The sequence below is a fragment of the Nicotiana tomentosiformis genome, chromosome 11, assembly GCF_000390325.3.
Source record: "Nicotiana tomentosiformis chromosome 11, ASM39032v3, whole genome shotgun sequence".
Taxonomy (NCBI): domain Eukaryota; kingdom Viridiplantae; phylum Streptophyta; class Magnoliopsida; order Solanales; family Solanaceae; genus Nicotiana; species Nicotiana tomentosiformis.
In genome coordinates, this window is record NC_090822.1 from 79,741,850 (window position 1) to 79,753,587 (window position 11,738).

At 42.5% G+C, this 11,738-nt stretch overlaps 1 protein-coding gene across 1 annotated transcript; it reads right to left on the reverse strand.

The window, feature by feature from the left end:
• Positions 1-577: 577 nt before the first annotated feature.
• LOC104107541 (defensin-like protein) lies at positions 578-1,731 on the reverse strand. Its single transcript, XM_009616372.4, has 2 exons — positions 1,590-1,731; positions 578-1,005 (listed from the first exon to the last, which is right to left on the reverse strand). Exons 1-2 carry the CDS (start codon positions 1,642-1,644, stop codon positions 833-835), a joined length of 228 nt encoding a protein of 75 aa, XP_009614667.1. The 5' UTR covers positions 1,645-1,731; the 3' UTR covers positions 578-832.
• Between the last annotated feature and the right edge of the window lie 10,007 nt (positions 1,732-11,738).

Consider the following 11,738-nt stretch of genomic DNA (forward strand, 5'->3'; position numbering starts at 1 on the left):
ATAGCACCTTTTAAAAGGGCGCTATATTTAACTGGGCAAACGACCGTTAAGATATAGGGCCTTTTAAAAGAACGTTATATATATTATGGTCATCAGTTTTTTTTTCCACGCATTTTAATTTTTAAGTCCAAAAGAACCATATTTTAGTTCCGGACTCGTTTATAAGAGCGAAGTCAGGGAAAGAGACTGACAGGTTTCTAAAATTAGTAAGCTTTCAAAGAACAAGTGCATATGACTAGACAAATTTTAACTTAGAAAGAGAGAAAAATAAAGTGATAAAGGAGAGTATAAGTTGACATGCTACATGCTTTAGGACTCAATGGTTCCTAGCCCAAGGGACAAATTTGTCTTGAAATCGACAAACTACATGCCTAGTGTATTCCCAAAATGTGAAATTTCGATAGCGTAGTGTGTACGCAGATGACTTTTTTCAGAAGACTTCGGCTCAAGAAAAATATATTTTCAAAACGTTTGAAAAAGAAAAATATAAGTGAAAAAGCCATGTTGAGACTACTGAAAATAAAAACTGTAACAATAGCAAAAAAAAACAAAGCAATAAGACAACCAAGCAGGGAAATCGACAAACTCAACACTTTATACATTCTCACAATGAAAGTCAGACAAACATGAGCCAAGAAGAACAAACCATAGAATTGGAAGAGGAAAACTGCCCAAATGAAACAGCATGTCAGGCCCCCATCTGATTTTCCTTATTTAACATCATACATTTCTAGTTATGGTGTTCGACGATAACAAGACAGTAGCTATGGTGCTATATATGTAATTGCACGTTATTCTTATACATGGTTAACTTCTCCACTTAGTAGAGAGATTAACAGTTTCTGAGACAAAAGCATCGGCGACGTAACCCTTTGCATTTTCCATCAGGGAAGCCCTCTGTATTGCAAACAGAAGCACAGTTTCTGTTACTTACACACACTCCTTTAAACCGTTCGCTTTGCGACTCGCAGTTCCTTGCCTCTGCCACCATTACTGGCCCCATCTCTTCTTTTTTACATATCAAACACAATCACCAAAATAATGAATAGATCGGTTCATAAAACTATCTTAAGCACATTAAAAACCTTTGGTTTAGTAAAAAATCAGATAAATGCCAATTTGGTTAAGTAAAGGTGATCCTTTATTATTTCAGGCCAGTGAGGATTAGAATGTTAGTATTGCACTAGCTTGGTACTCTTTTATCATAATTAAGTGATTCAAAACCCCTCACACAAATATATACTTTTAATAGTTGATTTAAATATATAAAGAAAGTTGGTATGTGTGTCAGGGGCGGCAGAGCTAGAAGTCCGACTGTCGATTCGATCACACCTAATAGCTTTTGCTCTGGTTATTTGCGTTAATAAATTCATTAAATATGTACACTATATTAAATTTAGAATTCAGTTATTAACACTTGAAATTATCATTTTAAAATCATATGATCATTGAAATCTTGGTTCCGCCTGTGTGTATTTGAGCCAAAAACAACAAGTGCAGCTATTATATCTGAGCCGGAAGCAGTAAGTCGACAAGAGAACGTGATTACTGGAAAGAAGTTAGAAAGAGCAAGATATAGAAATATTTACCCGTGGCGAAGACAACCATTAGCAAGAGGAACACAGTTGATAACAAACGCATCATTTTGTTTCACTGAAAGAGTATGAGAGCTTTAGACAAATTAAAAGTAATTCTGAGGAGCTAGCATTGGGTTGGTAGGGGCATAAATAAATATATAGGAATTTGTTCATGATTCATACTTTAAATGTGAGCCGAATGAGTGGTTGAGGAGAATGGAGGGAACTTAGAAATATCTTGGTATATTCTTACATTGTCCTGGTGCTACTATTAAAATATAAGATTTCTTGCAAATAGAGCACTTCAATTTTGTAGCTAAAATGCACATAATTATTTTGAGTACCATCATAATAAATGTGGCTTCGATTGGCTTACAAGTGATCTGAAAATTAGTTTTCGAACAGTTCAAAAAAACATTGCTTAATGTCTTTTTGACTTTAAACCAAATCGTTTGTCAGGGAATTGAAGTATGTTTGTGGGTCAATGATATGTCTACTAATTAGTTGTTACCGGAGATGTAGTGAACGAAATGTTTGTGCAATGTGTATACGGTCGAAATCGGGTTCGCCTCTTGTGTGACCAATCGAGACTGAAACATGACAGGTTAGAGCTCGATCTCGAGTTATATCGAACCGAGGTGCGAAGTTATATCGTTGAGCTCGTGACCTCGGGACCGAACAAGATCGAGACCTAACAAGATTGAGAGAAATTTGCCAAGCCAAATAACAGAAGGCCAAAATATCCGCAATCAGTTAGAGATCACGGCGGAAATATCAAGGAGAGGCCGATTAATTAGCAAATTATGAGATTTTTTTACCTTATATAGAATTGTATCAAGAGTAGGACTCTCCTACTATATAAAGGGGGTCTGATCATTTGAAACACACATTGCAATACACGTCACAAAGCAATATACTGTTATTTCTAGCCTTTATTATTTTGTTATTCTGTTCTTACATCAGTTGAGGCGTTTCTTGGTTCGAGAGTGATCGAATTGGAAGGCCAAGGCTGTTCAATTTGTATGGTTTGTATTTATTCTTTTATCGTCAATTTCAATATTAATTTTTTTTCTTAATTTGTATCAAGCTATATCACGTATTCTTAAAACCGCGTATAAATTTAATTGTTATCCGATTTTGAGGGTAAACAGTTTGGCGCCCACCGTGGGGCTAAGGATAATAGTGATTATCTCGTACAAACTTTCATAACACACACTATTTTACACTTGTTCTTTGGAGTATCTTTGATTCCACGACCAAAATGTCGAACTCTCAGTCAGCACCCTTGCACGTTGACAATGATTTCGGTCACCGCGGTGAAAATGATAATATAGCGCCACAGAATAACGCACCTTTGGTTGGCCTCAATGGAGTTCCAGTTATAGATCCAATCGACGTCAGCTCTCATGTAACCATCAACACAAATTTGGCCGTCGATCCCGAGGGCAGCGTCCGTAGAGATGTTTGATCAGCCACTCGAAGCACACATGGCATCGAAGAGGACGGGATCAGCCTGTGAGTGATCTTCAAAATGTTACAGGCTCAACAGGTAGTGATAGCCCAACTCTAAAACTAGAATCACGCACCGAGCAGGATCGAGCCCGAGCTGTCCCAGGAAGTTGTCCACAAGATCGAATCGGCTTCAAGGAAATCGAACGGGAAAGAATCGGGGACCGACCCTAAAATCATGAAGATGCTCGAAGAAATGACAAAACGAATTAAGTCGGGGGAAAAGAAGATCCAGGCAAACGACAAGAAGGTGGAAACTTACAACCCCAGGGTCAATCAAATCCCAGGGGCACCGCCAATATTGAAGGGTCTGGATTCCAAAAAGTTCGTGTAAAAACCTTTTCCCTCGAGCGCGACTCCCAAGCCGATTCCCAAGAAGTTCTGCATGCCCGAGATTCCTAAGTACAATGGAATGACCGACCCGAACGAGCATGTCATCTCTTACACAAGTGCTATCAAAGGGAATGACAAGATCGAATCTGTCTTACTAAAGAAATTCGGAGAGACCCTGTCAAAGGGAGCTATGATATGGTACCACAATTTACCACCTAATTCTATTGACTCATTTGCTATGCTTGCATATTATTTTGTAAAGGCACATGTCGGGGCCATCAAGGTCAAAACCAGGAAGTCGGACCTTTTCTAGGTAAGGCAGAAGGACAATGAAATGCTCAGAGAATTCGTGTCTCGATTCCAAATGAAACGGATGGACCTTCCACCGGTCGCCGATGATTAGGCTGTTCAAGCTTTCACCCAATGACTCAATCTTCGAAGATCGGTGGCTTCACAATAGTTGAAGCAGAATTTGATAGAATACCCGACTGTTACTTGGGCCGATGTACATAATCGGTATCAATCGAAGATCAGGGTCGAAGATGATCAACTTGGGGCTCCCTATAGGTCCGTTTATCCTATCAGACCCGTCGATAGAATCAAGAGGGACATTGACCGAGAACCGAGATTGAACAGAGATCGATACAAGCCATATAATGGAGATCGAAAGTGTAGCAGATCTAGGCGAAATCCTGTACCAAAATGAAAGGAGAAGTGATCGATTGTAGAGCTCTCAAGGGCTCATGAGTAAGAACGGCTTCGACAAGCCTGTCTGGCCTAAAGAAGCACCACGGTTATCAGAGTACAATTTTAATATTGATGCAGCTGCCATCGTATCAGCTATCGTACGCATCAAAGATACCAAATGGCCTCAGCCTTTATAAACCGATCCAGCCCAAAGAGATCCCAACCAAATGTGCAAATATCATGGCACCCATGGCCGTGGAATAAAAGATTGTCGACAATTGAGAGAAGAAGTAGCCCGATTATTCAACAATGGGCACCTTCGGGAGTTTCTAAGCAACCGAGCCAAGAATCATTTCAGAAACAGGGATCCCAATATACAAAACGAGCAAGAAAAACCTCAACACATCATTTATATGATCATCAGAGGGGTCGATGCTCCCCAAGGTCTGATGTTAAAGCGCACCAAAGTATCAATCACGAGGGAGAAATGAACTCGAGATTACATACCAGAAGGAACTTTATCTTTCAACGACGAAGATGCAGAAGGAATCATGCAGCCATATAATGGTGCACTGGTAATATCCATACTCATGAATAAAACTCGATTTAAACGTATGTTAATTGATCCAGGTAGTTCGGCCAACATCATTCGAGCGAGGGTCATAGAACAACTCGGCTTACAGAACCAAATCGTGCTTGCGGCCCGAGTGCTAAACGGATTCAATATGGCTTGTGAAACTACTAAGGGAGAAATAACTTTACCGGTAAATGCAGTCAGAACCATCCAGGAGACCAAGTTTTATGTGATCGAAGGGGACATGAGATATAACGCCCTGTTCGGGAGACCGTGGATCTAAAACATGAGGGCTATGCCCTCGACCCTTCACCAAGTGTTGAAATTCCCAACACCAAAGGGGATTAAAATGATCTACGGGGAGCAACCCGCCGCAAAGGAAATGTCTGTTGTCGATGAGAGTCGATGAAATAATTCCAATATCAACACTCTCATCGACAAAGGAGCCATATTCAAAATAAAAACAGGAAGCTAAATAGCAATCCTCGATGCCGGCCTCGACCCAACTAGACAAGTAGAGGACTGACGAAGACGATGATTACAGGGTTCCTCGATCCTTCATAGTCCCCGATGATTCCGACGCTACCAAATCAACGGTCGAAGAGCTGGAGAAAGTAAAACTGATCGAACATCAGCCCGATCGAAAGGTATAGCTATGCACGAGGTTAACTCCCGAGCTCAGGAAAAAACTCATTCAATTTCTTATAGCTAACATGGATTGTTTTGCTTTGTCCTATCTCAACATGACAGGGATCCCACCGGAGATCACCACTCATAAACTGAGCCTGACCCAAAATTCCATCTGGTGAAGCAGAATAGGAGACCCCAGTCCGAGATCAAGCATGCCTTCATCAAGGACGAGGTAACTAAACTCCTTAAAATAGGGTCCATCCGGGAAGTCAAATACTCGGAATGGCTAGCAAACGTAGTAGTAGTCCCTAAGAAGGGAACAAACTGAGAATGTGTGTGGATTACAAGGGCTTATATAAGGCGTTCCCCAAGGACTCTTTCCCTTTGCCTAACATCGATCGCATGATCGATGCCACGACCGGTCACGAGATCCTTAGTTTTCTCAATGCCTACTCTGGGTACAACCAAATACGAATGAACCCGTATGATCAGGAAAAGACCTCTTCCATCACTAAATATGGCACATACTACTATAACGTAATGCCATTTGGATAAAAAAATACTGGTGCCACTTAGCAACGCCTAGTAAATCGGATGTTCGAAGAACAAATAGGGAAATCTATGGAAGTTTACATTGACGATATGTTAGTTAAGTCCCTACAAGTAGAGGACTATTTAAAGCATTTGCAGGAAACCTTGAGTATATTAAAGAAGTACAACATGAAGCTGAATCCGAAAAAATGCGCGTTCGGAATCGGATCAGATAAATTTCTCAGATTCATGGTATCCAACCAAGGAATCGAGATCAACCCCGACAATATCATGGTAGTGGACAACGTGAAGGCCGTGCAAAGGCTAACCGGGCACATAGCCGCCCTGGGGCGATTCATCTTGAGGTCCAATGATAAGAGTCATCGATTTTTCTCGTTGCTGAAGGAGAAAAACAACTTCACATGGACCCCGGAATGCCAACAGGCCTTGGAAGAACTTAAGCGATATTTATCGAGCCCGCCACTGCTTCACACACTGAGTGCAGACGAAAAACTATACTTGTATTTGGCAGTATTGAAGATAGAGGTAAGTGGAGTCCTAGTTCGAGAAGAACAAGGTACGCAATTTCTGATTTATTATGTTAGCCGGACCTTGGATGAGGCCGAAACTAGATATACCCACCTAGAAAAATTGGCGCTCGCTTTACTAAGCGCCTTTAGAAAATTGAAACCATACTTTCAATGTCACCCTATATATGTTGTGACAACTTACCCATTACGAAATATAATGCATAAACCAGAAGTCTCGGGACGATTGGCCAAATAGGCCATAGAAATCAGCGGGAATGATATTGAATATCGACTCCGGACAGCCATTAAATCTCAAATTTTGGCAGATTTCGTGGCTCACTTCACGTCGGCCCTAATACCCGATGTCGAAAGAGAGTTATTGGTGAACTCGGGGATGTCTTCAGGAATCTGGACCCTCTTTACAGATGGTGCATCGAACACAAAGGGGTTCGTACTTGGCATCGTACTGAATCCACCCACAGGCAACATAGTTAGACAATCCATTATAACTGTGAAATTGACTAACAACGAGGCCGAATATGAGGCCATAATTGCAGGTCTCGAACTAGTTATTAATTATAAATCCCTTAATAAGGTTTTGAAATGGATCGGGTATCCTATTCCTAATAAAAATGATTTATTAGATAGGTTACATGATTCTATAATTATTTCTAAATTCGACTTAAAATCGGGTTACTGGCAAATTCAGATATCCGAAACTGATAAGTATAAAACTGCTTTTAATGTCCCTATGGGTCAATACGAGTGGAATGTTATGCCTTTTGGTTTGAAAAACGCCCCTTCTGAATTTCAGAAAATTATGAATGATATTTTTATGGGCGGAGGTGATCAAAGCTACGTGTGACTCCTTCCTTGTGGTGAATCAAGTTAACAGAACGTTCGAAGTCAGAGAAGAACGAATGCAAAGGTACCTAGATAAGTTACAGGTAACGTTATATCGGTTTAAAGAATGGACTTTACAGCACGTACCTCGAGATTAAAATAATGAGCTTGATGTCCTTGCAAACTTAGGGTCGTCGGTTGAGGATGACGAACTCAACTCAGGGGCAGTGGTACAACTCATGAGGTCAGTAGTAAAAGAAGGCCACGCCGAGATAAACTCCACAATCTTAACCTAGGATTTGAGAAATAAATGCGTAGAGTATTTGAAGACCGGGAAACTTCCCTCACATCCAAAAGAATCGAGGGCCCTGCGCACAAAGGCATCCCGATTCAGCTTGTCCAAGGATGGAACCTTGTTCAGAAGAATGTTTGATGGCCCACTAGCAATATGTCTGGGACTAAGAGATACCAAGTACATTCTGAGGGAAGTTCACGAGGGCACCTGCGGAAATCATTCAGGTGTCGAATCATTGATTCAAAAGGAGATCACAACCGACTATTATTGGATCGACATGGAATAAGATGCGAAGGAGTTCATTTGAAAATGTGAAAAATGCCAAAGATATGCTCCAATGATTCACCAACCCGGGGAACTGCTACACTCGATCTTATCACCATGGCCATTTATGAAGTGGGGAATGGACATCGTCGTCCCTCTTCCATGGGCACCAAGTAAGGCTAAATTTATCTTATTTATGACTGACTATTTTTCTAAGTGGGTTGAAGCTCAGGCATACGAGAAAGTTAGGGAGAAGGAAGTCATCGACATCATTTGGGACCACATCATATGTCGGTACGGGATGTCATCCGAAAATTGTGTGTGACAACGGGAAACAGTTTATCGGCAGCAAAGTGACCAAGTTTCTCGAAGAACATAAGATCAAAAGAATCTTATCGACACCTTATCACCCTAGCAGTAACGGGCAAGCCGAATCGACCAACAAAACCATAATCCAAAACCTTAAGAAAAGGTTAACCGACACCAAAGGGAAATGGAAGGAGATCCTTCCCGAAGTCCTTTGGGGATACCGCACGACTGCGAAGTCCAGTATTGGGGCTACTCCGTTCTCATTGGTTTATGGCACCAAAGCCCTAATACCGGTCGAAGTCAGGAAGCCAAGTATTAGATTCCAATATGCAACAAAGGAGTCAAAAGACGAGGCCATGAATACGAGCTTGGAGCTATTGGATAAAAGGTATGAAGCCACCCTTGTTCGATTGGTTGCCCAAAAATAACGAATCGAGAGGTATTATAATCGAAGAGCCAACCTTCAATACTTCAATGTTGGTGACCTAGTACTAAGGAAGGTCACGCTAAACACCTGAAATCCGAACGATGGGAAGTTAGGTCCGAACTGGGAAGGATCGTACCAGATTCTCGAGGTCACCGGGAAAGGATCATATAAGCTCGGAATGATGAACGGAGAACAACTACCGAGCAATTGGAATGTAACTCACCTAAATGATATTACTGCTAAGGTAAGACCCCATTCATTTCCTTTTATTTGGGACTAACACTTGCAGGTGATCGACAAGAAGCGGTACGAAGTTTTAGGTCTGAAAGCACGCGTTGCATTCTTTTTTCCTTAGACCGGTTTTGTCCCAAATGGGATTTTTGGCAAGGTTTTTAACGAGGCAACAATGGATTGTGCTAACTTAGAATCAAAGACCGATTATGAATTAGGGTTGAAGATCGCATTAACAGTATCTGAGGTTCCTCTACAATTAACCTCGAATACTGGGGGTATTACCCTCGGATATGCATTACCTTTGTATATCAACTTTAGCGAGGAAATTACTTCGTAAAGGAAGGGTCTCGATAGGTAGGATTTATTGTAAGGGCCAAACGATCAAACGAACCATGCCCACATAGATTGCTCGAGCCCTGGCATAAAACACGTACGCATGTATAACTATTTTGCACAAGAATAAAGAGAAGTACTTTCCTTGCAATCATCTTATGTTTTAACCTCTTTAAATCCCTTAAAGAATTTCGTACTTCCGATCTCCTAAAGGTAACGAGCTCAAGGGCCGCTTATGACCGGAGGACGAATGATCACTCCCTCACTTAAGGACTACCGTCCGAAAACAAATTCGAACGGCCCAAGTCACTGGGCCTCGGGGGCATAAGACCTATTAGGAAACCTCCTGATTTTTGAAGGCCACGGCCACCCCACTCGGGGACTGTTATCTTGGGCAAGCCCTGATAGCTAGGGAAAGCAAGTCCAATGGGCAACTCCCGAACTAAAAGCCTACGGCCATATTAACACGGCTCGGAGACGTCCGAAACCCATAACAAAAACTAGGCCTTTGAAAAAGAAAATGTTTCATAATCGGTTGTAAAGACTACCCTCGAAAAACTATAATCTCGGCTACCTACTTTGGGAAAAGGTTTTCGGTAACACCGAACCCCCAAAACGCTTTAAAACAGAGTAATGTAAAGGCAAGTTTTGTTTGAACTTTCAAACATAAACTAAGTTATTTTATGCTAATGCATTTCGGCCTTCATGAATAAAAGTAATAGTGCAAAGGGAAAATTTGAAAGTCAAAAGGGAAAGAAAGCCTTATATATAATCTTTTTACAACGGCCAAAATGGCCCGATAGAGAAATTTACAATGGCCAAAACAGCCTAAAAAAGATGCATAAAGCAAAAAATAAAAACATCTAAATACCTAAGTGGCATGGTCCTCATCGGAGCAGCGTCTTCATCCTTGGGATCTTTCCCGCCTTCAGATTCGGTTAAGCTCTCGGAATCTTCCTCGGGAAAAGCCAGCTTCTGGGCCCTGGCTTCTTCTACTTTGTCATTTTCAATTTCTGCTAGTATGTCAAAGCTCTGAGCATGGACTCCCTCGAGGGCTTCCCTTTGAGCTTGCCACCTTGCATGCTCCACCATGATTTTGGCCCGCACCTGAATTGCCTCGACATCAACCTTGAATTGGGCTACTTTAGCATCAGCCTTGGTATTGATCATAGCCACCTCTAATCTAGACGCCTCGAGTTCCTTGGCCAGAATCTCTTGACCAGAAATGGCCGAGTTTAGCTCATATTGGAGCTCCTCGATCTTCTTGGCCTGCACCAAGGTTTTCTCTTTTGCAGTCTGAAGCTGTGCCTCAACCGACTCCAGTTGTGCTTGGATAGTATCCTTTTTTAAGGTTATGAGATCCATATTTTTTGTGAACTCCTCGGCCTCAGCTTGTATCGTGTCTACCTGCGCCTGGAGCTGCCCGATTTGTTCAAGCCTTTGTCAAACCTGCAGGATCGAATCATTAGCCACTAAGTCCAGTTCGTCGTCACTATCTTCAAGTACTCGATTTACCGGCTCGGCCCACTCAGCATGCTCTTTCCAAGCCGCTTCTAACTCGGCCTGAAGTTTCTCACTCAGAAGCTTATAAGTGTCCCTCTTCTCTGTAAGCTCCCAAACCTCGGCCTCGTGTTGGGATAACTCCTCCCGGTATCATAGAAAAGTCTCATGGTGCAGTATCGAGGCCTGTAAGCATAAAAAAAAGTTGTTAGGATTATTTGCAACTTCAAATTTAAAATACATAATAAAGGGACACTCGAAGTTACCTGATTCAAAGCCTGTTAAGCTTCATTGAATAGGCAGGGCTCTTCCACCACTGCCATCAAGGCCTGGTCCTCTTCGGTCACCAAGCACCGAAGGTAGCTAGCGACCACCACGGGGGCAGAGAAATCTGGTCATCCTTTGGGACAGAGAAAACTATTGACCGCCTTCTGTCAAGGTTAACGCTCGGGGACGGGAACCGATCCACCAACTTTAGGCTTGAAGAAGACCCATTGGCCCCCGATGATGATACCTGCTTTGGCACCAGCAAGTCACCAAGCCCAGTGATGACCTCTGAGGCAGTGGACTCTAACCAATCCAAGAAGTTGTGGACATCTGTCGCCCCCTAAGGCCCCTTGTAAGAATGATTTTCTAGCATACCGACCTCATGGATCATGGCATCTGAGAATTGAGGAGACCCGTTAAGGTCAGTCGCCCCAAGCGCATATTTAGGGGCACCTTCCTCTACTCGAGAAGTGTCGACCCTAGTCTCCCTCTCGACTCCCCTAGCTCAGGGCAAATTAGCCACACCCCGTTCCGGTTCGGAGATCTCGGCCAATGCCTTCTCAACAGCTTCCTCGGCTTGAGGCAAAGCAGTTCGCACCCGAGCCACTAGCTCAGAATTATCTTCTTCTTCTTCGGATTCATCCCTTAGTCGGCGGATTGAGTCCGATGGGAGGGCGCCAATGTTTTCTTTGGGTTTGAGCGCTTACCTCATTTTCGGTTTCTGCTTCTCCAAGTTCGGGGATCTCGGGGCCCTTTTTCTTTTCTTCTCATCACCCTGCCTCGGGGCAGGGGACTCGAGAGACAGATCCTTATCACCGGATGGAGGCCTAACAACAACATCCTTGGGGAGACCTACAAAAGAAAACAAAACCGATAAGAATTCGACAGCGCAAGG

What these genes read in the sequence shown, in the direction of transcription:
- LOC104107541 (XM_009616372.4), bottom strand. Translation starts at nt 1,644, where the DNA reads ATGATGCGTTTGTTATCAACTGTGTTCCTCTTGCTAATGGTTGTCTTC. An exon ending in AATGGTTGTCTTCGCCACGG is followed by an intron (nt 1,006 to 1,589) that starts GTAAATATTTCT and finishes GTAAAAAAGAAG; the next exon opens with AGATGGGGCCAGTAATGGTG.